The following is a 27,989-nucleotide window of genomic DNA, read 5'->3' on the forward strand; positions in this document are numbered from 1 at the left end:
CCATTTTGAAAGTTATTATTGAATCTGCTTCCACCACTCTTTCAGCAGCGCATTCCATTCTGGAAAACACTGGGGCCCAGTTTGTGGTATATGTTGTGTTATTTGTTTTATTTCAGTAACCAATTTTGCTTCTGATACACATTGTGATAGTTTGGTCATTGAATATAGCTGTCAAATACGCACACCTCACCAGACCACACACTGTACAACACCTCAGACATCCTGAGTATCTAAAATGCCATCAACCTCGGAGTTCTGTCAGGAGTCCCTCGTTGTTACTCAGAGTTTCTATTTGTGAATCTGTTCATGAAAGGTACATCTTAGCCCCTTCTCATCATCTTGTACCATGGCTCAGGTCCTATGCACTCTGCAGCATGCACCTCAATATAAGACTTGCAACGCAGTCACTCATTGGGAACATTACCATTCATGACAATACTCCAGGATTTCTAGGCAGTAACATGGTTCAGATGATATATATGTTGCTGTTTACTTTGGATATTAAAGTAGTGTAAATTACAATCATTTGAGTTCTTCCCCAAGTCCGCCCCCCCACCACACACCCCCACCCCCAAACCCCCACCCTCCCACCTTCAGTGTGCTCCTCACTGGAGGAAAGACTGACACTTGATGTTCTTACTTTTGTTGATCAATTGCTCTCTGACCAGCAGCTTTCATTAGAGTTTCATGGAGAGTCGCTGCCTTTGGTGAACCTTTAGGGCTCGTGTCAGACTCTCCGCTTTCTTCATCTCCCATGGCTTTAATGTAGCTGCCACTCCTCATCCTCCGGCAAGGAATCTCCTCATCTTTGCCTCCCAGTGGATATCCTGCCCATTCATCCTGGGGCACCTGAAACATACAATATAAGAAAATAGCAATATTGGTTAATCATTGTGCCTTCACTGTGCAAAAGGCATTACACTTTGCAGCATATCCTGTGAAGGAAGCTCTTTGAGATGTGAAAGGTACAATATCAAATGTAAGAATTGTTATCATTTACTGAGATTAAGAATAAGCCAATGCTATTGACTGAGGTTCTACACTGTTGGTCCAGAATAGAAGCCAATCCGAACTGTTATCATCACACTTTCCCAAAAGTGCGCTGCAGTAAACAAGATGTGGTTGCCTTTTGGAATGCAAAATTTGCACTGTTAAAGTTAAGATTCTCCCACCGCAGCTTGATACATCAGGGAGTAATATGCAAGTTGGGTTAATCGCCCATGGACAAATCATGTTCACAAACATACAGGTTCCTTTAATTGTGCCTTGAACCACCAATAATGTGACCAGTGAATCTGTGTTCCTATTTATTGGTAATTATATAATTAAAGGCACCTCCATATGTTTCAAAATTATTTGCTCACAGGATATTTAGCCCACAAGTTATTAGTCCAAGTTCCATTCTAGACCCCAATGTGGTCAATATGCCAGAGGACAGTACATAAGAATATAACAACATAAGCAATACTAGACAAAAAAACAAAGTCCGTCTAGTTCGCCTTCCACCTTCCTGGCGGTCACATGCATATATCTCCTGAACTACTTATGTACTATATCCCATAATGTTATTTTCTAAAAGAAAACTATCTTATCTGTGTTTGAAAGAATCAACACTTCCTGCTTCCACCATCTCCCTAGGGAGCCTGTTCCACGGGTTTTCTACTTGCTCACTGAAACAGTGTTTCGTAGATTTGTCCTGAATTTACCCCCTTCAATCAAGGGGCCGTGTTGTCTTATTTTACTATTCTGAGCAAATTGAAACAGTCTGTCATGATCTATATTGTCTTGTCCCTTTAGAATATTAAAGACAGCAACCATGTCGCCTCTCAATCTTCTCTTTTCCAGTGTGAACATGCACAATTTACAGTATTGGTAAGATTGAAAAAGCACACACAGCCCTAAAAGGGTTAATCTTTTGCAAAATATGATTTTGAACATGCCTCTTCCTAAAGATGCACGGTGCCCAAAAATGTTCCCGTTATCCAATTTCGGCAAAATGCGGGCACATGTTTGGGATAATAATTCTTGCAATTGATATAGCACCTTGTGACGTCTTCGAGACGTCTCAAAGTGCTTCACAAAATATATTGTAAAGCGAATTGACTGTACCTTTTGTGTGCGTGGATCAAGTGACCAATTTATTATTATTTTTTAAAATGATGCTTTCGAGGGATGGAATTGGATAGGTGTGCGCAAACCAATCGTTTCGTATGCTGCTACTGAAATTCCAACATTAAAATAGATGGTGTAAAAAAAGTGTTAGTTTACTAAAGACTGACAAGGAGGAATTAATGTAAAATTGCGCAGCTGAAAAGTGAATATTTAACCACCGGGTGATACTTGGAGCCTACCTGACTTAATGAAGCAGCACCACAAGATTGATGGAGTGAACAGTTAACGGGAGAATAACACCCACAGCAAGCCTGCGGTGGCCTTTGCGAACTTTTGAAAATTGGAAAACGTTTGTTTAATTTGTGCATGCTTACGCAGGGCTAATACAGCTTGCACTCGAACGACGCCTTTCATGCAGGAAAAACATCTCAAAGTGCTTTACAGATAACAGAGAGTACTGAGCAGGTAAAAGAGAGATTTAAGAATTCAATCAAACTAGACACCACCTGCTCCCTAAGGTTCAGTGCTACACTGACTGGTCCTTTCATAGAATCATTAAAGAGCTCAGGATTTTCGTCCTTATAATATTTTGGACGTGTTCGGTAGGGTAAAGAACATCAAAACTATATTTGATGCAATTTCAAATGCAAACGTAAAAGAAAACTGAGGCACGTAAACTGCCTCTTCAGATGAGCATTGAAGATTTCCCCTAGCACTATTTGAAGAGAGTGTGGGCGAGATGGAGGAATAGAGAGGTTCTAATGGTTCATTTTTTTCGAGAAAGTAGCATCTGAAAGCTCGGCCACCGATGGGGCTGTGGATGAAATGCTAAACAAGATTGGAGATTATTTTTAATATTATTGCAGCTGATAGAGTGGTGTGCTTTCCGCGTCATACTGATGAACTTGAAAACCCCCACTCTTCTTTGTGTTAAACTTAAAATGCAGCTCTTATTAAATTCAAATCTGATTCTTACCCTAATGGTACTAGCGTAAGAGCAAAAAATATATATAACTTGTTGCCATAGCAATAAAATCACTTTTGGATGGTGTTAGCATCACCAGCTCTGAGGAGCATTTGCATCCACTAGTAATTAGTACCTGAGGGCTGTAATTGCAGGGCCTTGGGAACAGAAATCATGGGAGCACCATGATGCCAATCAGAAGTTTTAGCAATGATGTTTTCGAAGCTCTGACCCTTCTCTTGTAGAGGAATCCGTGATGTTTCTTTTAATTGATCAGTGCACTTGTGTGGAGCCCGTGTGTTCAAGTGCTCCGGGACGCTACCCTTCGTGAAGGGCGCCATAATAAATGCAAATTGTTGTTGTTGTTGTCCTGTATTGTATTCGTAAGAGCACTCGCCATGTAAACGAGAGGACCTGGGTTTGATTCACAGGATGGGCGAAACGTTAGGCAAGCTTCTTTATTCCACACTTCTCTGCTATTGCCCATTGCTCCCCCTGTTCTGTGATGCACTACTAGTTGTTGCAGCCTTTAGCCTTTTGTTTCCCACATTTGTGGCGTTTTGAAGATGTGGGTCTGTGTGTGTAAAAAAAAACATACAGGCGATAGATTCCACAAACTGTCTGTTCACACGTCTCTATATCGGTGGATATCTCCTTTCAGAATACCTTGGGTTACATGACAATTCTAAGTCCAGCATTCCTTTCAGTAATGACAACAACAATTTGCATTTATACAGCGCCCCTCACACAAGGTTTTGTCCCAGAGCTACTGATGGAATGCTTATCTGGTAAACATAGGTCAGTCTTAAGGATGAAGTTCCCATCCTGTCAGCTACAATTCCATGAGGCTGTACATGTGGAGTCAGATCACAATTTCTGCCAGTCTTTTCTTTGAGCCACACACGTTGCTGGCCCTGGTGCATTGCAGCTGTTAAACCCTCTCTGGCCAGGCTCGAGTGGCCTCTGGATAGCTCATAGCTGCCGACAAGCTGAAGGAGGTTATCTGGAGTGGAGTCCTGTAGCTGAATAGTTAGAGCACTAGCCTCGCAAGTGAGAGACCTGGGTTCAATTCCCAATAATCATACCTTGGGCAAGTTTCCTTACTCCACAGGCCTGATAATAATCCCTCAAGAAAAAAAACAAACAATAATAATTTGGTCACTCAATCCACGACTGGATGTGGGACACTGCTGTGTCCCAACACAATTGGCAGCTGCGATTCGCCCACAAAAATACAGTCAATTCACTGTACAGTTTATTATGTGAAGCATCTAGAAGACGTGAAAAGCACTATATCAAATGCAAGGATTATTATTATTTATTATTATCTGCCGACACCACTCTGCATATCAAGAGAAGCTCACTCGCAATAAGGGCTCAAACATGGGCCTGCCTGACTGCATTTAACTGAAAATATCTAAACGTTGAATTTTCAGATACTGTCGGGAAATACAAGGAATGCAAGTACACCTTTTTTTAAACAACTTTCATTTGTATATCGTCCTTCCCACAGGCTAGCATCCCGGAGCGCATGACAGTGGTGGAGTCTGACCCCGAGCCAGAGGTAGAGGGAGGTGTGAGGTGACCGTAAGTATGATCAAAAAGGAAGATCTTTAGGCAGGATTTGAAATTGGTGAGGGAGGGAGGGGGCATCTCGATGACCAAGTCACTCGAGATGTCTCAAAGAGCTGCCCAGGATTTTATTGTGAAGTGTAGTGACTGTATTTTTAGGCCAATACAGCAGCTGATTTGTGCAGCAATGTCCCCAAAACAACCAAGTCTATTTTTTCCAAATTAACTTTTGGGCAAATATTTTTTTCAGTTCTCAGTTTTAACATCACCAAAGAGAAAGCCCGTCAAGTTAGCATCTCATCCTGGATGTTTTGCATAAATGGACAGAGCTTTTCAGTGTCAACGGTGTCAATGTGTCACTGTGTCAAGCTATTGAATTTCAAATCCAGAGAATTGTACCTGTTGAATGAATGTTGTCCCCTTTATAATCACTAACTGCTGCTGTCCCAATACTACACTGCTTCCTTCAGCCAGGACGGGTTGAGCAAAATCTCTCATTATGGGTGAGTGAGTTTGAATGTCGCTTCAAGGCTGGGATTCAAACTTGTGACCCTATGGGTTGGAAGTTCAGTGCTCCCTCTGACCACCTTGAACATATATTATTTTTTCCTTTGTAAATGCATGCATGCCACTGCATTTTAATCTTTGTGACTACTGATAGATGTTAAATAAGCCGGGTTTCACTCACACAAGCAGCTTTGAGTGCAGATGCAGACAAATGTGCTGTTATCACCTGTCTCAAGCTGTTGAAATTCGACTGAAAGATTACCATTGCATGGGTGAGAGTTTCGGCAGCCTGTGGGGTGAGGCAGGCAGTGGCAGAGTCTGGCAATATTGCGTAGGTGGTGGTAGTCAGTGCCGGTCATGGTGCGGATGTGGTGGAGAAAGGACAGTTCAGGGTCAAACAAGATACCCAGGTTCCTGTCTGGCTTAGTGAGGTTGAGTGTGCAGCTGTGGAGGCTGATGCTGCCAGTGCCTGAGGTGTGGAGGTGCTGGCGCGAGCCAATCAGGAGGGCCTCCGTCTTGCTGACGTTGAGTTGGAGAAAGTTAGCCCTCATCTAGGACTTGATGTCGGACAGGGGGGGATTCACTTTGATCCGCTATTAAGAACAGGTGTTACCTGCATTCTCTGTTCACGCACCAGTGATAATCATCATATATCAAGTCACTTTCTATCCCACGTCAGGACGCCAGTAGTCCTGGAGTTCAGGGTGGAAGCAGAGAAGTAGAGTTGGGTGTCATCCGCATACATGTGGAAATTTACCCCATGTCTGCGGATTATGTCACCAAGGGGGAGCTTGTAGAGGGTGAAGAGGAGGGGACTGAGGACAGAGCCCTGAGGGACACCGCACGAGACAGTGCGGGGGCTGGAGGAGAACCACACAGATTAGGGTTTATACCTATTCTAAATGCATAGAATCTGGGATGGAAGTAATAATAGTAATAATAACAATAGAGGGGTGGGCGAGGTAGAGAGGTATGACTTGTGATCCACACCGTAAGAAAATGCTCTCTAAAATAAAAAAAAGCAGCAATATTGAACCTTCCGGAGCCTCTAATTGAATCTATTCTCCTGACTGTAGGGGGGATGGAGTGGGAAAAGAGAGAGACAGACAGAGAGGGGATTCACTTTGATCCGCTATTAAGGACAGATGTTACCTGCATTCTCTGTTCATGCACTAGTGATAATCATCATATATCAAGTCACTTTCTATCCCACGCCTTCCACCCCACCCTATTCCTGATATTAGGACAAAAAAAATTCAAACAGTTTTCCTTCTTTCCAACTCTCTACTCCGGCCCCCACCACCATCACTTCCAATTAATTAAATGAAGTTTTCCACCCTCATCAGATACCACTTGCTCATTCTCCGCTCCTCTCTATCAGAATGAGGTTGATTCCGCAGGTACCAGTCGCCCTTCATTAACCTCAGCCAAGTGACTGTTCCTCACTGGCGCATCTAGATAAGGAACATCAGCAAGCTCCAGGGAACCATTAGGGAATGGGAGTCAACCCCAAGCCTGCACTCAACATTCAAGCAAGCTACGTGGGAAAAAACAGAAGAGAGGGAGTGTATGTCACTGGATAGTGAACCCTGACTGACTATTTCCTTTAACTGAACCCAAGGCTCAAAGTTACACACGGTCATAGTCTGCAAAAGTCTGAAACATTTAACACGGCAGAGAATTGTGGAATCTTCAATATCGCAGCCAATATTTTAAAAAATTAACAACTGGAAAAAGAGAATGCAAAATAAGACAAAATTTAAGATTCTTCCCCTCCCCCACCAATACCCTCCCGCACCCCCCGGACACAATTCTATGCCAACTGCTGTGCGCAATTGGCTGCTGCGTTTCGCCCACAAAATTTACAGTGAATTCACTTCACAGTATATTCTGTAATGTGCTTTGAGATGTCTCGAAGACGTGATAAGGCGCTGCATCAAATGTGAGGATTATTATTATTATTAAAGACAATCGTATTTAAGTTATTGGAGTCGGATCACTGGGTCCAAAGCAAAACTGATATTGGTCTTCAACCGCAGCAAGTGTCTGTTTGAAGGTCGACGCCATGCAGTCACTGCTACATCAATCAATGTCCCTGTTGGACTTTTTCATTCATAGCGGAATCAAACCTAGGTGTTCAGCATGTCAGTCTTGCTCAGTTGTAAGACTCTCACCTTTGAGACACAAGGTTGTAAGTTCAAAGCCCACATCGGGACTTTGAGCTTCTGGTCTGCGTAGCACAAGGGAAGTGCTGCACTGTTGGAAGTGCTATCCCTTGGATATAAGGTTAAACCAAAGTTCCAACGCCTGCCGTTCAGGTGATGTTGAAGATGTAATGGCATGATTTGAAAAGCAATCTTGGCCAAACATCCCCTAAATAAAACAGATGATTCACTTCATTGTTATGTGCAACTTGGCTGCCATGTTGGCCTACAAAATACCAGTCACTACACTTTGCAATATATTCTGTGAAGCGCTTTCAGACATCTCAAAGACATGTTAAGGCGCGATATCAAATGCAATTATTATTGTTATTATTATATACAGTCACTACACTTTACAATAAATCCTATGAAGGACTTTGAGACGTCTTGACGATGTGATAAGAATGCAAGAATTATTATGATTACATGTTATCTATTGTTATTTTATTACCAGAAATAAAAGGAATCGTGTTCAGAAGATTGACTTCAGTGATACACATGTTAAATTTTACAGCTCATCTTTCCAGAATAGTACTTAAAATAGCAATGGCTCAAAAGCATTATATGCCTAACTCCTATGCAATAATGATACTGCCTAATGGGCATTGTGTATTAGGTCTGGGCAATTTTCAAGCTGTCCGTACAATGAATTTGTGGATAAATATTTTTCTGCCCCATTCAGTACATTTTGTGAATCTGCTCCTACGTCCTTTATAAATAAATGTAACACAAGTTTCATTTGATTTTCTACTGTAAAGTTATGTCATTTATAATTTTATATTTAGGTACAATTAATTATAAGTATACTGGAGGGGGGGAGCATATGTGATACATTTATCAAAGAGGCTAGATTCAGAATAACTCTCAGCTCACGACATGCAGCAAAATATTCTCCTAAACAACAACAACAAATTACACTTGTATTGTGCCCTTCATGTTGGAAAGACGGCACAGAGGGCTGGACAATCATGGGTTTTGGACTCAAGCTGGGGGTTGGGGTTGGTAATAATAATTCTTGTATGTGATATAGCACCTCAACCATCACTGAAACATCTCAAAGCCCTTCACAGGATTTACCGTGAAATGTATTGACTGTGTATTTTGTAGGCGAACAGGATATCCAATTTAGACACTGGAATGTCCCACAAACAGCCATGAAGTGAATGACCACACTTTTTCTTTCTGGGTGATTGTTGACTAGGACACTGTGAGAAACCCTTCTTAAAGTTCCGACTTAAAATCTATCTCTTCGAAAGTGCCCATAGTCACCTTGCCCTCCCCCTCTCTGCATTGCTTGGGTCAGACACCGTCTTTGTAAAGTGCTCTGAGACAATATGCTAAGTGAAGGTCACTATATAAATACAACTTGTTGTTGTAATCACTTGTACTAAACATATTTCTGAAGGTTGCCTTTGCTTGATTTATGGGTTATACACCGGCGTGTTAATAATTCTGTAGGCAATTCATGAATTTCAAATTCCAACATATGTTAATCAAATTGTTTTTCATAAATATTGATCATTGAAATTGATTTATTACTCCCTTTGTGCAACGTTGAATTTTCATGAATAAATTAAACCTTTTAGACCTTTTGCTCATTCACTTCATGCCTGTTTGTGGGACATTGTTGTGCGCAGGTTTTCTGCCACGTTCACCAGCAAAATACAGAGTAACTACACTTCACAGCAAAATCATGTGACGCACTATGAGCCACCCTCCTGATGTGAAAAATGCAATATCTAAGGTTTCTTATAACCTTGCTTTTTCATGTTAAGTGACTGAAGCACAGTCCATACACTATACTGCACAGTGAGTGATTTGTTCCTGTAATATTAATGGAGCTTAGAAGCCTTTCTACATTTATTTTAAATGCTGACATGTCTGGGTTCCTCAGAGAATACAACTAGAGGAAGCAGTTGACTGATGTGCTACTGTTTAGTCGTTCTTTCATTTTTCTGTATGATGGGCCGAGAGCTCAGTTCGGTAAATGCATCTCGAACTGTAGTAATGAGCTGAATGGACCAGGAAGATCCCACTTTGATTTATTTTGGCCTTGCCTTCGAACACCCTCAAATCCTTCCTACATTCTTCCCTGCTTGGTTCAGAGTCTTTGTGAAGCATTTTGTTTGAATAAAACAAAATACACAGTCTTTTGGGATATCCTGTGAAGTGCTTTGAGACGTCTCGACAACATGATACGGTAATAATAATTATGATTCTTGCATTTGATATAGTGTCTTATGATGTCTTTGAGACGTCTCAAAGCGCTTCACAGAATATACTCTAAAGAGAATTGACTGTATGTTTTGTACTACATCAAATGAAAGTATTTTTATTATTATCTTCTGTGAAAAGAAGACATTATATAAGAGAATATTGTCCTCACGGAGTTCACAAATTTAGAAGCTTTCATGGAAATTCAATGCTTATTCCCATAAAAAAATGAAAATAATTTGGTCACTCAATCCACGACTGTTTATGGAACACTGCTGTGTGCAATTGGCTGCCACGTTTCTCCCATAAAATATAGTCAAATCACTATAAGTATATTCAGTGAAGCGCTTTGAAACATCTCAAAGACATGATCAGGCCCTATATCAAATGCAAGGATCATTATTATTTTATATATAATCTGTATTATAATGTGATGAATAGACGAAAACAAATATACAGCCTGCAATATTGACTTGTTAAAAAGAAGGTTAAGGTTGAGGAGACACAGTCATAAATGGCTAAGTAAAACTATTCTAAGCAATAACCTTGTGAGTAGCAATATGAAGCTACAATTTAATATAACACCAGTTTATCATGAACTGTCAATATTCATATTCAGATGCAGATGCAAAGCTCTTTTCATGCCTGTTGTACATTTATTTCTGTGATTGTGACATTTTCCGCATGTCTTTGGGCCTTTATTTGTGAAAATTCGATGGTTAATTTGCTGGATACCCTCCTGCCCCAAATGACTAAAATGATACAATAACAGGAAGAAAACATGAGGATCCCTTGTTAGTGAGAACATCAATTTTTCAACCACTGTTGGGCTTCAATCATTACAGCTTTGGAGAGTTCGTTGTGCCTCTATGAGTTCACTTCTATGAGGTTGAAGAGTCCTAGTTTATTTATTCATATTCTAATGGCTCATATCCGAGGGGTAAAAATAGATGCCGATTCTAAACTATTTAAAATCTTTATGTTTTCAATTAATTGTTTTCTATTTTTCTCTCCACTTGCACACGTCACTGCTCCTGCTCTGACCTCCTCATGCTGGAGAAGGGTTACAGGGGACCTGGTTGTCTCCCAGTGCCCAGTCCAAGCAATCATCGTGCATGTGTGAGTGTTGGCAGCCACTCAATGACACCCAAACCCACCCCTCTCCTTACCTGGCTGCCAGAAACATGCACTGCCTGTAGAGGGTGCTACAGTAATAATAATAATCCTGGCATTTGATATAGCGCCTTATCACTGGCATCGAGACTTCTCAAAGCACTTCACGGAATATACTGTAAAGTGTAGTGACTCTGTATTTTGAGAGCGAAACTCAGAAGACAATTGTGCACAGCAGTGTTCCACAAACAGTTGTCGATTGAGTCACCATATCATTATTATTAATTTTGGAGGGTTTATTACCCATGGAAAGTGATTTGCCAGTCGACTAATAACCGGATTCCCACTTACTGCAAGGTAAACCGAGGCGTGTGGAGTAAGGAAACTTGCTTAAGGTTTCGCTCTGCTATTGAGGGCTCAGGAGCAGGAACCCTGCCTGGTTTTCCCTTCTGTAACCCTGCGAAGGCTGGGAGCCAATTTATCCTTTCCCCAGCTCCGGCTGTGATTAATCTTTAAAATAATTGAAAAACTATTCAAACTGAGAAACATAAGGATGAGTAAAATTAAATATATGAACAAAAATTCTTTAGTGAATAAATGAGAACAACATTATAATTTAACCTCCATTTGTATTCGAGTGCCTGCCATGCTGGGAGAACGAGAGAGCATTACAAAAATACGGCACAAGTGATTGTGCTACAGCCGTGAACAAATACCTCCACAGAATATAAAATATACGTAATTTATTCTTGGTTCCCTTTCTTCAGATTTTTTCACAAAAAAATTCACAGTTTGTATCTTCCATAATGGACAGTAACCACAGCAACTGTAGCCATGGAGCTGGTGTGCGAAGTTCCACATTATGTAACAGCTAACTAGGAATGTTTATACATTGCGGTAACATAAGAGAATGGAGGATTATACAGCGAGTTAGCTGTCAAGTTGAGAGTATAACTGAAAAAAATACAATATGTTTTGGATGTGCGATAGTGTGCATGGCAAACGGATAATTATCTGTGAAGTTTCATAATAGGATTCTTTCTCCCCACCCCTCACTCATTCTAATAACTGGAAGTTATTATTGTTATGCATGTCGACAGGAATTTTAAGGGAGTCCATTTTTCGCACAGCAATGTCCCGCAAACAGCCATGAAATGAGTGATCAATTACCTTCGGAGGATTGCTGGCTAGGACACTGGGAGAATCTCCCTTCTCTTTTCAAATAGTGTCATGGGATCTTTAATGTTCACTTGAACAGGCAGACGGGAACCTCGGTGAATGTCACACCTGAAGGACAGCACCTCTAACAATGATTGCATAATATTCAACAGAGAAATAGTCACAGCACAGAATGAGGTGTTACGGTCCATCTGTCGGGCACTCTCACATCTGAGTTAGAAGATTGTAGGTTCAAGCCCCACGTTAGTATTTGGAACTCACAGACTGGGCTGACATAACATAGTTATCCAACTAACTATGACACAGATGGCAATGCAAAGTCCTGTACACTGAGTCAACACAGGGTGGGTTGTGTGGGCTGTGCAGCATGTAAAAGGAAATGGCTTTTTCGAGTTAACCGTGGCTGGCAAAAAAATTATTTTGTTCACCCACCCCGAATAAAACCGTTTAGTTTATCTGAGTATTCTGTTTACTCACTGGTATCATTGATAGTTCAGTGATGTGAGTAATTGTCTGGAAAACAGCAATGAGTGGAAACTAAACTTCTGGGAATACAGCAGTGCCTCTCCATGCACATGTGAGATATAAATAATTAAGCATTTGCCTCATTTTACCGCAGATTCCATTCAGCTTCACCACTGCTGTATCAGCAGCTTTTTCACGAGATGCGTGGCTTTTATTATTCCACAATTTCAAGCTTTCTTTCATGGTAGCCTGGCTCAGTTGGTAGTATTCTCGAGTCAAAAAGTTGTCAGCTCAAGCCCCATGTTGGGAAATGGAACTCATGTCGCCCAATTTTACACTTCACTGCAGTGTGTGTGTGTGTGTGGGGTTGGGGGGGGGGGGGGGGGAGGCTGCATTTTTGTAGTTGCAGATGAGACATTAAAGATCCCATGGCGCTATTTGAAAAGAGAAGGGAGTTTCTCCCTGCGTCATAGCCAACAATCCCCAAAATAAAATAGGTAATTTACTTCATGGCTATTGTGGAACATTGCTGTGCGCAAACTGACTGCTAGTGTGTGTGCGGAGTAAGGAAACTTGAACTAAGGTTTCGCCCTTAATAATATAATAAAGATATAGTGCCTTAATAATAATTATTATTATAATAATGCATGCATTTGATATAGCATCTTATCATGTTGTTGAGACATCTCAAAGTGCTTCACAAAATATATCCTAAAGTGGATTGACTGTGTATTTTGTGGTACACGGCAGCGAATTGCACACAGCAGTGTCTCACAAACAGTTGTGGATTGAGTAACCAAATTTTATTTTGGATGCCTTATCACGTCATCCAAGTTTCAAAAGGATTTGCTGTAAACTGTAGTTACATGTTTATTCCTAGGCAAATGTAGCAGCCAATTTCCACCCCACATACTCGCAAAGAGAAAGGAGTCTCACCCAGTTTCCTGGCAACAATCCCCCAGATAATATTGGTCATTTCACTGGTCAATATTGGTTACTTCATGCCTGTTTGTGGGACGTTGCTGTCTGAAATTGATTGTCATGAATGCCTACAAATACTCAGTCACTTCACTCCACTGTAAAATTCTGTGAAGGGCATTGAGACATCTCAACGATGTGATAAAGCTCTCTATCAAATGCAAGGATTAGGATTATTATAAAAAGCAAAGTACTTATTCAGCATCTCCAACAGTTCCTCATTCTCTATTACAAGATTGCCCTCTTCGGCTTCCCCCTCCCCCGCCCCACCCTGCTGACTATTTTTTCCCTTTTTATGTGCTTTTGAAAGCCTTATTATTATGCTCAGTTGACTCACAGTCTTATCATATTTTCTCTTCGCCATTACTAAACTCTCTATACTAGATTTCATTCTAAGCTTTTTACAATTTCTTAGAGTTTCAATGAGTATTATTATATTCATCGTTTGCTACTTTTATAAACCTCAATTTTGCTTTGATATTGCTATTTAAGCACAGTCCACTATTGGCCCATTTATTCCAAGTTGGAATATACTTAACCTGCACTTTATCCATTTCCTATTTAAATATTTCCCATTTGCTGGTCTGCCGTTTTATCTGCCAGTTTCTCTAACCAATTTTTATGAGCTTGGTCTCATCCCAATAAAATGAGCTTTCTCTCAGAAAAAAAATCTTTATCCTTGACTCCACTTCCTGCTTATCCATGCCACTGAGAAGCTAATTAGATTATGATCACTATTTCCCAAATGTGGTTTGCTATTAATCAATCTTCTGAAGCACTTGCCATATGTCTTGCATTTAATATGGTGTTTGCAAACATATGCTTTAAATATTAATGCTGTAACTAATTTAACTACAGCACTCTTCACAACTGCTATCACGAGCATGCCCAGTCCAGTGTTTCTCCTGCCAGAAAGGAAGATGATTCACTTCCAGCAAAATACAAACACACAACTGCAACAAAAACAACTAGAAATTTGTATAGCGCCTTTCACGTCAGGAGAACTTCCCAAGGTTTATCTAGCAGTAAATAAGAACACGGTTGCTAGTCAATTGCGACCGCTTTCTGGAGGTAATCCCACAAAAAAAATTGGGTTACTCAATCCACGACTGTTTGTGGGACACTGCTGTGCACAATTGGAGGATGCGTTTCGCCCACAAAATACACAGACAATCCACTTTACAATTCTGTGAAGCACTTTGAGATGTCTCAACGACATGATAAGGCACTATATCAAATGCAATGATTATTATTTTTTTTATTATTAAATGCATAATAATGCATTTAATAATAATAATATTATTATTAATATTATTAATATTAGACCTAGAATGCCCCAATGAAGTGCTGGAGCATGCTGCATTGACCGAGTTGCTGTGCTTTGAAAGAGGTGTTTAACACTGCTATGCACAATTGGCTGCCGTGTTTCGCCCACAAAACACACAGTCACTACACTTTACAGTGTACTCTGTTCAGCGCTTTGAGACGTCTCGAAGACATGATAATGCAATATATCAAATGCAAGGATCATTATATTATATCAAATGTAATGATTTTTAAAAACATATTAAAAAAACATGAAAAATTTGAATGTGACAAAGTAGAAAAGTTACTTGATTTAGAATACAAACCAAAATAGTGAAGGAGGGCAGGGAGAAGGTGCACTACTCACAATCTTTCAAAAATCTTTGGAAATTATAATTGTGCTAAAGAATTGCCATGTGGCAAATGCTAGTCACACCCCCCCACGCCCCACACATTTTATTTTAAAAAGGGGGAAAATGCCAGAACATTATAAATCAATTCGTCTTGGCTCAATTGTGGGTAAACCTTTGGAGACCATACAACAACAACAACAAGATTCCATTTATAAAGCGCCTTTCACGTCAGGAGGACGTCCCAAGGCGCTGCCATAATCAATGAACTTGAGCAAGGATTGATTGGGAGACTGAGCATGACTTTTTCAGGGCAGGTTATGCTTCACTTAAATTAATTGAATTTTGCTGAGGAACTCCCACTGTGTATAGATAAGGGAATGCAGTTGATGTATATATTTATTTTCAGAAGGCACGTGTTGAGATATCCCTATAAAGCAGATTGAGAAAATGCCGGCATGCATATATTAAAGGCAAATTGGGTCATGTGGAGAGGGTTTCCTTAAAGTACAAGTACAAAGCAGGGATAAACGGATGTTTCTCAGACTGGCTGGGTGTATTTAAGAGAGTACCCCACGGTAAGAGTTAAATATAAAATGGATAGGGTACAACTTAGATTTTTTAGTCAGCTAGGTGTATGACATGGTGTATCCCATCACCGTGCTTAAGAGTATCCAAACCAGATGGCACATATGGAAATCTCAGTTTGGTTTTGATACTCATGGTGATGGGTGTCTGCATGTGTCAGACACACAGCTGACCAACAACAAAACAAACACAGTTCATATATGCATGCCACCAACACACGAGGAGTGCATTTCAATGACAAGTAACTTTATTAGACTATACCTGGAATATTGTGCACTATGAGGAAAATAGCAATCAGGAGGAGAAATTGGACAGGTTAGGATTTTTTCCATTTGAGCAGAGAGGCTGAAGGGGCGATATGATAGAAGTGTTTGAGACAATGAATGGGTTTGAGAGGATAAATGGTGAGGAACTATTTCTGCTGAGTGCTGTTGCAGCAGACTTGATTAGAGCTTTTAGAAGAGAATTAGGTAAACACATGCTGAGAAGGATATTTAAAGGTCCAGGGAATTGGGAATATGATAGATGGCATCAATGGAGGAGCAAGCACAAACACAAATACGATGAGTCAAATGATCCTTTGAGTGAAGTAGATTTCTATGTTCTATTGATTTGTGCTGGGACCTCTGTTGTTTTCTATCTGTTTCAATGATTTGAAAATGGTTACAAGGAGTTTAAATTGTTTGCTAATGATACTAATATAGTAGGTATGGCAAACTGTGAGGAATAAAGCAGGATGATTTCCCTGCCAATCAGAATTTGGCAGGTGGCAGTTGCAATTTAATGCTGTGAAATGTAAGTACAGTTTTCTGAGATAAAATAACAGTGAAAGGAAATAAATAGTAAATGATGTTGAGGAATAGAAAGATCTTAGGATGCAGATACATAGCAGATTTTTAAAGGTGGAAGTACAGGTAAAATAGGCAAATAGAATTTTAGTTTTTTGGAGTTTTACATATGGGGAAATTTAATACAGAATTCAAAAAGCAATGTTACATGTCTACAATTCATAGGCGAAGCCACTATTGAAGTACTGTGTACTTAATAATAATAATAACCATTGCATTTGCCTTATAACATCATTGAGATATCTCAAAGTGCTTCACAGAATATATTGTAAAGTGAATTGACTGTATATTTTGTGGGTGAAACACAGCAGCCAATTGGGCACAGCAGTGTCCCACAAACAGTCAAGGATTGAGTGACCAATTTATTATTATTTTAAATGTATTTTTGAGGGAATTATTACCCCCGGAAAGAACATAAGACCATAAGACATAGGAGCAGGAGTAGGCCATTCAGCCCCTTGAGCCTGCCCCACCATTTAATAAGATCATGGCTGATCTTCTAACCTAATTCCATTTACCCGCACTATCCCCATATCCCTTAATCCCTTTAGTTTTTAAAAATCTATCAATCTCAGTCTTGAATATGTTCAAGGACTGAGCATCCACAGACTTCTGGGATAAAGAATTCCATAAATTCACTACCCTCTGAGTGAAGAAATATTTTCTCAACTCAGTTCTAAAAGGCTGACCTTTAATCCTGAAACTATGACCCCTAGTTTTAGATTCTCCAACCAGGGGAAACAGTCTCACAATACGACAAGACCCGTAAGACCTGTCAAGACCCGTAAGAATCGTATAGGTTTCTATAAGATCACCTCTAATTCTTCTATATTTTAGAAAATATAGGCCTAGTCTACTCAACCTCTCCTCGTAAGTCAACCCCCTCATCCCAGGAACTAACCTAGTGAACCTACGTTGAACCCCCTCTAAAGCGACTATGTCCTTTCTTTGGTAAGGAGACCAAAACTGCACACAATATTCTAGATGCGGTCTTGGCAGAAAGCGATCTGCCAATCAACTAACATACAGTCGATTATTGCCCCCGGGTAATAATTTACGGGGGTAATAATGCTAGGTAAACAGAGGAAACCGCCTAGGCTTTCCACACACAGGAATCAAACCTGGGTCCTCTCTTTTGCGAGGCGAGTGCTCCCTATTTTTCTGGTCAGCATAAAATGGGAAAGGATATCAGAGCAATTGAAAAGCTACTATCTAAGATTCTAAGTTATAATAATAATCCTTGTATTTGATATGGCACCTTTCATGTCAAGAGGATGATCATGTCAAAGTGGAGTCCTGTAGCTCAGTAGTTAGAGCACTCACCTTGCAAGCAAGAGACCTGGGTTGGATTCCCGCAGAGTGAAATGTTGGGCAAATTTCCTTACTCCACACGCCTCTGTTTACCTAGCAGTAAGTAGGAATGCGGTTGTTAGTCGTTTGGCGGATCGCTTTTCCGGGGGTAATAATTCCTTAAAAAAATAATAAATCGGTCACTTCAATTTACTGCTGTTTATGGGACACTGCTGTGTGCAATTGGCTTTCACTTCACAGAATATACTTTAAAGTGAATTGACTGTATATTTTGTGGGCGAAACGCGGCAGCCAATTGCGCACAGCAGTGTCCCATTAAACAGTCATGGATGAGTGACCAGATTATTATTGTTTTTTTTGAGGGATTATTATCAAGCGTGTGGAGTAACGAAACTTGCCCAACGTTTCACCCTGCCAGGAATCAAACCCAGGGCTCTCGCTTGCAAGGCGAGTGCTCTAACCACTGAGCCGCAGGACTCCACTTCGTATACTCTAAATTTGACAAGTGTAATGCCAGATTGAGGGATTATAGCCATAAAAAAATATCAACTGCTGGTACTGTTTTCTGAAACAGAGGCAATGTAATAGAAGTTATCAAAATTCCAAACATGTTGAGAGTCGGTTGGCAAAATGGGATGTTTGGGGACATAAGGTGAGTATTGTCACTGGGAGATTTTAGGGGAAGTTTTATCCCCAAGTTGAGGTTGAAATTATAATTATACATTTAAAAATATAAGGATAACAAGAAAACAATATAATAAGAGTATGAGAATGGAGCAGTGAATTGAGATAAGAGTTGTAACTGAGTGGCTTAGTGGTTAGAGGATTTGAGTTTGATTCCTGGCAGGGCGAAACTTTGTGTAAACTTCCCTACTCCACACACCTCTGTTCACCTAGCAGTAAGTAGGAATCCAGTTGTTTAGTCGATTGATGGATCGCTTTTCTGGGGGTAATAATCCCTTCCAAAAAGTAAATAAATAAATAATAATAAGTTGGTCGTTCAATCCACAACTGTTCGTGGGCCACTGCTGTGTGCAATTGACTGCCGCATTTCACCCACAAAGTATACAATCAATTCACTTTACAGTATATTCGTTGAAGCGCTTTGAGACATCTTGAAGAGGTGATAAGATGCTATAGCAAATGCAAGTATTATTATTATTAACTCCAATTCAGTTGCTAGAATCAGCATGGGGTTGTTTGGTTCAGTGAAGGTAGTTCCTTCTTTGCTCTGATGTCTTATAGTGAAAATATGACATTTCATAACAAAATTCTACAACAGATTTATTTATTCTCAACTGATATATCAGGTTCAGAGAAATTATGTTTCCAGCCATCATTATAATGGTTCAGTCCAAAGGATTCTCATCTCTTTCTCATCGGGTATCCATCCAGCAACATGAAGTCGCTTTGAGACATCCTCCCGATGTGACAGGCACTATATAAATATGTATTGTATTGTATCTCTAGTACTGCCCCAGATTACAGAGATTGGAGTTTGAGTGCAGAGACCAGTAGAACGTCAGCTAAACTCAATCAGGAAGTACAATTCAAATGCTGGAGGCAGCATCTGAACAACAACTGTGCTCATGAAATGACAACCAAAGTGTTTTGAACTCGAGTGTGGGATCAAACCATTGAACCATAGATGGAGGAGGGGAGGGTGAGGAAGTATTGTTGAGTTCCAGAGCCAGTCTCCAGGAATAGATGGAAAATGTGATGTTTCATAACAGATTTGATGTGTTAATTATGATATTTTTCGCTCCAGTGATTTCTTTTCACACTTGACTGGTGATTCACAGCGGAAAGGTGTGCTCCATTGCTCATTGATGTGTGAGGCTCTTCCCTCTGAGCACGGCTAGAACTGGAGCTTCAAAGAATCCACGGTCTCTAGGGACAACGTGTTTCAGAGAAGCAATGGCTCACGTGTCATCCTACATTGTATTTTAATTCTATCATTCATGTGCAATTCCCACAAAAACTAAACAGACCTTTCTGTTTTTATTGACTACAATCCTGGAAGTCAAAGCCCCAATGGGCATGGATATTCCTAGCTGGACAAGCAGTGGAAAGCTTTCCAGATTGAGACCTCTCAATCACAGGTTATGTGGTTTCAGCTGGTTAGACTCCAGCAATACTCCAACGCACACTCTGGGGTCCCTAAGCCTTGGCTCTCACCAACCTGCACCTAATATTCTCCGGAATTAGGTAAGAATACTTTTAAGAGAAGCAGATGGGTATTTGGGAAGGTCAGGATTGCAGGGCTATGGAGAGAAAGCGAGCCAGTTGGATTGAGTTGGATTGCTCTTTTAGTAGCCAGCGCAGATGAGATGGGCCGAATAGCCTCTTTCTGTGCTGTATGATTTTATGATTCTATGAATAGCGCATCCTTCCAGGGAAAGAGTACGCATTCCATTACAGTTACAGGGAACTTCTGCACATGTCAGTGACATACATATGTGGAACTCTCAGTCTAGTTTGGAGAGTCTTAATAAATAATAATAATCCTTGAATTTGATATAACGCCTTATCACCATGTCATTATTATATATAATAATTATTATGTATAAGGCGCTCTATCAAATGCAAGGATTATTATTATCACATTTTTGAGATGTTTCAAAGTGCTTCACAAAATATACTGTTTATTTTGTGGGGAAAATGTCTTGAACATGATAATGGTTTCACGGATATGTCGGACATCTGGCCGACCAACAAAAATGTTAAAACCTAGCTTTGCTGGGTCATTCAGTTTAAAGTGATATGTTAATTATTATTTTGTAAGTTCATGAGCAAAGGATAGTGGCTCTCCTACAAACTGAGAAGAATTAAGTGCAGACAGGTACATAGGCTTGGCAGTCAATGATCTTCTGATATTCATATTATTAAAACAAATTTGCATTAAGTCTGATTCAATTAATCTATAATATCACAACAACAGCTTGCATTTATCTGGCTCTTCATGCAGGGTTGTGTCTCAGAGCACTTAACCATGGCAGAACTTAATGCTGAGTCAGGAAGAGAGGGGAGGTGACCATAGGCATGATCAAAGTGAAATGTCTTCAGGGAGGGGGACAGGCCGAGGGATTAAGGCAGAGAGTTCCAGAGACTCAGGGGGTAGTGGCTGAACTACAGCTATGATACAGAAGCAGAGGCTGAACCACAGGTATGACAAATATCTCCAGTTATTTTTTGTTTAATGCTGTGGTGTGGCAGCAGGGATTTCAGTGTGAATGTTTCAGGTACTTAGCAGCAGCTCATAAAAATTCTCAAGAAGCCAAGGGAGTCAGTGAAACAAGCAGCACCTCACAACATAGAAGTGAACTCAGAGCAGGTTCACTTGTCTGTCTTACGAATGAGTGCCAAAAGCGGGGGCGCTAATAACAAAGGGAGAATATTGGTTTAAAATTGGATGTAAAAAAAGATTTTCTGCATGTTAGAGGTTGGACGTAGATTCTCAGCTTTAAATAATGTTAGAAGATAATAAAAACACATTAGTGAAGCATACAACAACAACATTAACAACACAATTACATTTGTAAAGCACCTTTCACGTAAGTAGGACGTCCCAAGGCGCTGAGACAATACAATATTGAATATTCTAGTTAAAATAATACTTTTCATTGAATAATCTGATTTTCTCTAATAGGAATTCTCAGTCTGCAAAATAATGTTTAATCCAGAGAGCTGTGAGAGAGAGAAGTTTATACATTTGTACAAATCTTGGTCATAATTGACCAAATAGGCATGCTGGTAGGACTATTGAATACCTCTGTTTTGTTGGAACAAATTGTGCACAGGTTTACTGCTTGTTATCTGAAAACTGCTTCAGTGATTATTGAACTTCATTGAATTACAGTGGTATCTGTGTTTGTGTTCTCTTCTGTTGGAAAGAAGACATCTATGCTTCTGGTTAACAGCCAACTTGTTAACTAGACTGTAACCCACAATGAAAACAGTACAGCTCTCCTACAGTGGTTTTATTATTGCAAAAAATCTCAACATGCTGAATTTGACAGACAATTTTTGCACAACAGTGTCCCACAAACAGCCATGAGGTTAATGGCCAGAACTTTTGCTACAGTTTTATTTTCACTTGGCTTAGTATATGCCCTTTCCCCAATTTACCTGCATTAAAATTATCGGTCTTGGATCTCTTTAACCAATGTCACAGCTGAATCTTGGAACTTTCAAACACCTGACCTTCTTGTACCATCTTAAGACTTAAGATCAATGGGAAGATATCTGCAGCATTTCATAATGCTTTCGAAGTGATGTCAGTCAAAATGTCTTACGCATCAAATCCATGTGATATCACATCAAATACAGCCCGGCTTTTCTTTTACAACATTTTCACCTGTGAGTCAGAAGATTGTGGATTCAAGCCCCAAATTGGGACTTTGAGCTAATTGCTGAGGCTGACACTCTATTGCAGTACTGGGTTGTTGCCAGAGGTGCCATTAACCTGCAGGTTTCAGGATTCTCAATGGGAATGTAGATATGAGGGTTGAACGCTAGAGATGATCTGAATCAATCCAATGAGATTGACTAAATAGCAGTTTAGCTTGTCAATTGCTGAGCCCCAAGCAGGTAATTTAATAAATAATTAATAAATAGTCTTACAGTAAGACAACTGAAGGGAATAAATACTTCTAAATAATTTGTTGACCGATTAAATTAATAACTAATTGATTTGCTTTGCTGAAGACTTGATTCATGGCCTGAAGGGAATAATTAATTGGTCAAACTGCACTTTTGCTCATGGACTAAATAAATAAATTGATTCCTTTGAAATCAATGAATCGCTACTGGAATGAAATAAATCAACGGGATCGGGATTAATTTGATGAAACTCTGTAAATAAATGATTTTCTTGGTGCAGACTAAGTGATTACTTCATTACACATTAGATAGTTGATCTGAACAATCACTGACTGAAGGGTACAGTTCATATTTACTCTATCCTCTAGGTATTTTCCAGCTTCTTTGCTCATTGTAGTGTCAAACTCCCTCATTGCTATCGCATCCCATATCACAGCCTAACTCCACCAGCCTTTTACATTTTACCAGCACCCTTGGCAATACATTTATGCCATAGAATTCCCTCAATATATTCAGCAGGATCTCAGATCATCCATTCTAGACTTTGAGTCATAGGGGATCACAAGAGAGCTTTGGAAATAAAGAAGGTCCTTTTTGTCAATTTAATCTCATCCTTCCAGAATATCCAGCCAAACATTCTGCCATTACAGGCATCAAGCTGTTTCTTAAATGAGTTCTAGTGTCTTAGTTTCAATAACCCTTCCTGGTAAGCTGTGACAGTTATTGATTATCCACTGTATAAAGAAATACTTCCTGGTCTTTGACCTCAAATTGCTCAAATCCCTATTGTGAGATAGGAATTATTTTACAGTCGTCTAAACCGAATTCCCATCATAAAACATTGATAGATCAGTATGTATTTGACCTTGGTGGATTAGAAGTTCCACCTGTGTTTACAAATTTTTAATGACCAACTAATGACTATCCTCCTTGTGGGAGGTAAGCAGGGACTCCTTGAAGCTAAACTGGCTCCAAGGTGACATGTTTGGCAATGGAATGTCAGAATCAAGCCAACCCTCTGGCCTTCTCGGTAGACCAGTTCCTGAGCCAGACGAGTTCTCCAGGGCACTGCTGATGACAGCACAGACAGCCTGACTCATCAGCAGGACATAGAAGGGCATACTGGTCATTTGGGGCATGGATTCTTCCCACTCAGCTTTTGCTAATCTTGCAAACCAAAACTTAGGCGGGTGATCCCAGCTTGACACCCAGTAGGAAAACTTGCCAGACAGTGTTTTCAATGGCAAGCTATGTAGTTTTAATTTGTTAGACTCTAGCAGTTACCCCAACACATTGGGGTCGTTAAGTCTTACACAATCCAGAATTAGGCAAACAGGATGCATTCTTCCAGGGAGAGAGTGCACATTCTTTTCCAAAAAATATTTCAGGAATTTCCATAGTGGGATGCATGAGTTCCATTTGGTCTGGATATTCTTAAGCATGGTGATGGATTCCCGCATGTGTCAGACACTCGGCTGACCCCCCAAAATTATTCTGTTCTCTTTGCATTTCAGAATTTGGTAAATTCATAAATACAACCTTAATTTTAAAAACATTATTCTGTAAATTATTTTGCAAACTGCACCAAATCAATTTGAAAGTCAAGACTGAGTTCAAGAAATTACCAGTGTCTGGACATTCCGAAATGCTAAAAAAAAGTAAATTTAGACACAGGTAAAATCTTAACCCTAATTGTTCCAATTTGGGGAGAGATGACAGCAGTGGCTGGGGAGGAAGCTTGATTTAGAGATGGGACTTCAATTTCCTATTAGGGTTTCAATGGTGTAAATGTAGTATTGGATGATCTTTGTCTACATGTCTCCTTGTAACCTTCACTCTGATCCTGTACCAGATATTAATCCCCTTCTTGTTTGAGAGAGTTAATCAATGTAGCATTAATTGCCTTCATTGATAGTCAATTCCTTCTGGTCTCACTTGAAGCTTGTTAATTTGTTTTTTATCTTCTCTAATTCTACAGTTTAAATTAAATAATATGATTATATTTACATTTATTTCTGCCCCTCTTTAGTGCCTCATTCTTGAGTGAAAACCAGATCAATCCTATCAGTCTATTTACAACTTCATTGCCCTCAATATTAGAGTCACTTGTCTTGCCCGGTACCCTTTTGAGTCGAAGACTACAATTGTACATTGCGAGGTCAAACTCATAGTCTGTATGATAATCATCACATTGAATTGGTCGGAGACAAACACCAACTCCCATTTTATCCCCCCACCCCACCATTATGCTCTCCATAGTGATGAAGCCAGGCCATCAAGATTTGACTTGGTGTCTGGATTCAGCTGGCAGGTAGCAGGCATCATTTTTTTTCATTTATAAAAAAAAACATGATCCAGTAGAAGAAATCTGGTGACATAGCAAAAAACACCAGTCATAATCTGGTGGAATGGCAGATTAGGCTTGAGGGCTTGAATGGCCTACTCCTGTTCCTATCTTCCTAATCCAGTGTTCACTGACTTGACCTCATTAACTACACCATTTAGAATGGATGGGGAGTAGGGATGGGAGTTTTGGGGAGTGGGAAAGGGATGAGGGCGGTGGGGTGGGGTAGTGGTGGTGGGGGAATGAAAAGGATGGGATGAGGAAGAGTTTGGGGAAAGCAGGGGTTTAGGGAGAGGAAGTGGGAAGGAACATGGCGGTGTTGAGGAGGGGATTGGATGGGGTTAGAGGTTAAAGAGGGGGAGAGGATGGGGTTAGAGGTTAAGGAGGGGGGAGGGGATGGGGATGGCGGTTGTGGATGGGGACCGGTGGGGCCATTCATTGTAACAAATGTCACACAGACTGCATATTACAGAACAAAATTCAAAATATGGCCAGGCTAGTGAAATGCAGTTACAGAGTGAAAACAGTTTTGCTTCAGTTTATAATCAAATGCCTTTGAGATGCATGTCAGTACTTTTATAATTGTCTCTGAGCCAAGGGCAGCTCAAAGGGACACAACACAAATCAAAGTGATGAATCTGCTGACGTTTCAAATGGCTTGGTTCACTGCTGTTTGTGAGCGTGGGGTGAAATTAGATGCATTTCATAACTTATTGGATAGTCATTACATCAAGCATCTTATGAAGTTGCTCTAATTTTACTGCAAAATTGCAACACAGTCCCTTTGGTGCTGACTGATCCAATCTAATGATCTACGGCCAGATCTGGCTGGACTGTGTCAAAACTTACCGCTCCACCCTTGTCTCAGATAAATTGTGCTTCTACTCCAAGATCAACCTGGAGGCCAAGGACAGCCCCAGACTTCTCTTCTCCACCACAAACCAGGCTCCTTTGTCCACCTTCCCATGCCTCGCCAATCCTCTCCTCCAACTCCAAATGTGAGGAGATGATGGACTTACTTGAGTCCAAAATTGAGGGATTTGGTTCTGCTACCCCTGTCCTTTCTACTGCCACATCCTTCCCACCTTCCTCACCCCTCCGGCTCCCACTCATCCTTCCCTCCACACTTTATACCCTGTCTCCCCCTTTTCTCTCACCTCCATCATTTCCTAAATGAAGCCCATCACGTGCTCCATTGATCCTACCCCTAACCCTTTGCTTTACCTCCCAACTCCTCCTCTTTGCCCCCCTATTAACAGATATCATTAACCTCTCTGTCTACTGGCACCGTTCCCACCCCCTTAAAAACAGCTGTATTACCCCACCCTCAAAAAACTTTCCCTTGACACATCTCTCTTCTCAAACTATTGTTCCATCATCAACCTTTCTTTTCTTTCCAATTTCCTGGAATGAGTTGTTGCTTCCCTTGTAAATCTTTATATCAAATGGAAAGAAGATTTCTATTATTATGAAGTAGGATGTGGCTTTTTCCCTCTCAGTCTACATGTCTCCCTAGAAACTCCACCTACGAGTTAGAAACCTATAACACTGGGTGTCTGGTGAAATACTGAATTGATGCCGCAATTATTAATTTCTTGGCTTTTTCATATTGTTTGGGTCAGCATGCCTGACACATGTGGAAACCTATTGCCATGCTTAAAGAGTTATCCAAACCAGACTGAGAGTTCCACAAATGCAAGTGACCTACACATGGAAATTCCTGTGTTTGGAATGGAATGCATATTCTCTCCCTGGAGTGACACATCCTGGAGAGTGTTAGGCACAGATAGGCAAAAGCCAAGGCTTTGGGGACACTAGACATTGAGGTACCTCTTGAGTTTAACCAGCTAAAACCATAGCTTGCTGTTGCAAGGCTGTCTGTGCAGCTAGGACCACATCTATCTGTTAAACGACTATCCGTGAAATTAACAGCATGAAGAAAATTATCACAGCACCACACCTTCTCTCTTTCAGTGTGGTCACAATTGAAAGTATCACTAACCTGGAGGTAATGGCACGGCCGTAGGGAAGGTTTTATTTCCTGATGAACCAGAGGTTTATCCAGATTAAGTGATGACTTGCGGTAGGCTTCCTTGGCTTGGCTCACGGTCAGGGTGGACCAGGAGCTTCTTTTCATGAACTTCCCATCGGGTGTCATGGGTAGCCCTTCACAAGCAGAGCATTTGATGTCGTTGTTGCTTTTCGACGTCTTCAAGGTGAGTTCACCGAAGGCTCCCTGAACACCTTCCGGATAATACTGAGAGATATGATCAATGTGGTGCCGGCTCATCGCACTGGGAGTGCGGTAAGTGCTGTCACTGTCCAGGTTATCATCCGAGCTCCACCAGCCGGTTGCCCCAGGCTTGTGCTTGGGTTCCGGCTTGCGCTCTTTGCTCTTGCTCCTCTTGCTGTGTTTCGGGTGATGGCTGTGGTGATGGTCGTCCGAATGCCGGCCGTCGCCTTTGGTGCCATTCACGTTGCCTTTGGAGGCGCCTTCCAGGGAGTGTGACTTGGTGAAGAGCTTCTGCACGGAGTGTACCAGGTGCCGTATCCTGCCGGGGCTCTCGCTCCGCTGCTCGGCGGTGGTGGACGTCCGTTGGTACTGCAGCGTGTGGAAGCCGTCGCGGTGGAGAGGCAGCTGCTTCTCAAACTGGTCCAGCAGGTTGGCCGGGATGCGGTTGATCTTGCTGCCCGTGTGCGTGACGCTGGCACAGTCGTCCCTGGAGTCGTAATGTGAAGTGTAGTGCATCCGGGGGAAGGTGCTGCTAGACATGTGCTCACCTAGCATCGTGGGCATCATCATGCACTCAGAATGTATGGAACTCCTGGGCGAACAGCGGTGATGGTCCATTTGGCAGCTGTCGGTGGGGCTGAGCAAGTATGACTGCCTAGAATCCAGCCCATGGTGCATATGGTCATGGGAATGCTCACAGTCCTCAGTCACCAAACCACAAGTGTGTCCTGAGCTCAGCTGAGGCTGGGTGCGGCTGCCAGTTAATCCCTTCATGGTCCTGGATGAAGGAGAATATATGTCCTCATTGAAGTGCTGTGAAGGTGACCATGAGAACGGCTGGTCTGTCAACAAAAGACAACAGAAGCAAGTTAATCCGAACATCAGTAAAGAATCTGACAGTCTTGCTATTTTGTTAAACACCAGCGAATGCAAAATAAATCAATGCAACCTTTATAAAGCCATCGATTTTGCGTCCCAAGTTACTCTAATAAAACTTAATACCGGCTGGATTCATGATATTATTTTGGTTGCCCATCGTTTTGTTGAAACTGGGGAAATTAGTTCACATCTGTTTCCATCAAAATACCAGGCACAGGCCT

General features: G+C 40.9%; 1 protein-coding gene across 1 annotated transcript in view; it reads right to left on the reverse strand.

The window, feature by feature from the left end:
• dlgap2a (discs, large (Drosophila) homolog-associated protein 2a) overlaps positions 1-27,678 on the reverse strand; it is an 82,354-nt gene extending 54,676 nt beyond the window's left edge. Inside the window, 2 exon segments of the mRNA XM_007894018.2 lie at positions 626-849; positions 26,659-27,678. Coding sequence (XP_007892209.1) covers positions 626-849; positions 26,659-27,663 — 1,229 coding nt within the window. The 5' untranslated portion in view covers positions 27,664-27,678.
• Positions 27,679-27,989: the final 311 nt, after the last annotated feature.

This window comes from Callorhinchus milii, unplaced genomic scaffold (assembly GCF_018977255.1).
Source record: "Callorhinchus milii isolate IMCB2004 unplaced genomic scaffold, IMCB_Cmil_1.0 Scaffold3, whole genome shotgun sequence".
NCBI lineage: Eukaryota > Metazoa > Chordata > Chondrichthyes > Chimaeriformes > Callorhinchidae > Callorhinchus > Callorhinchus milii.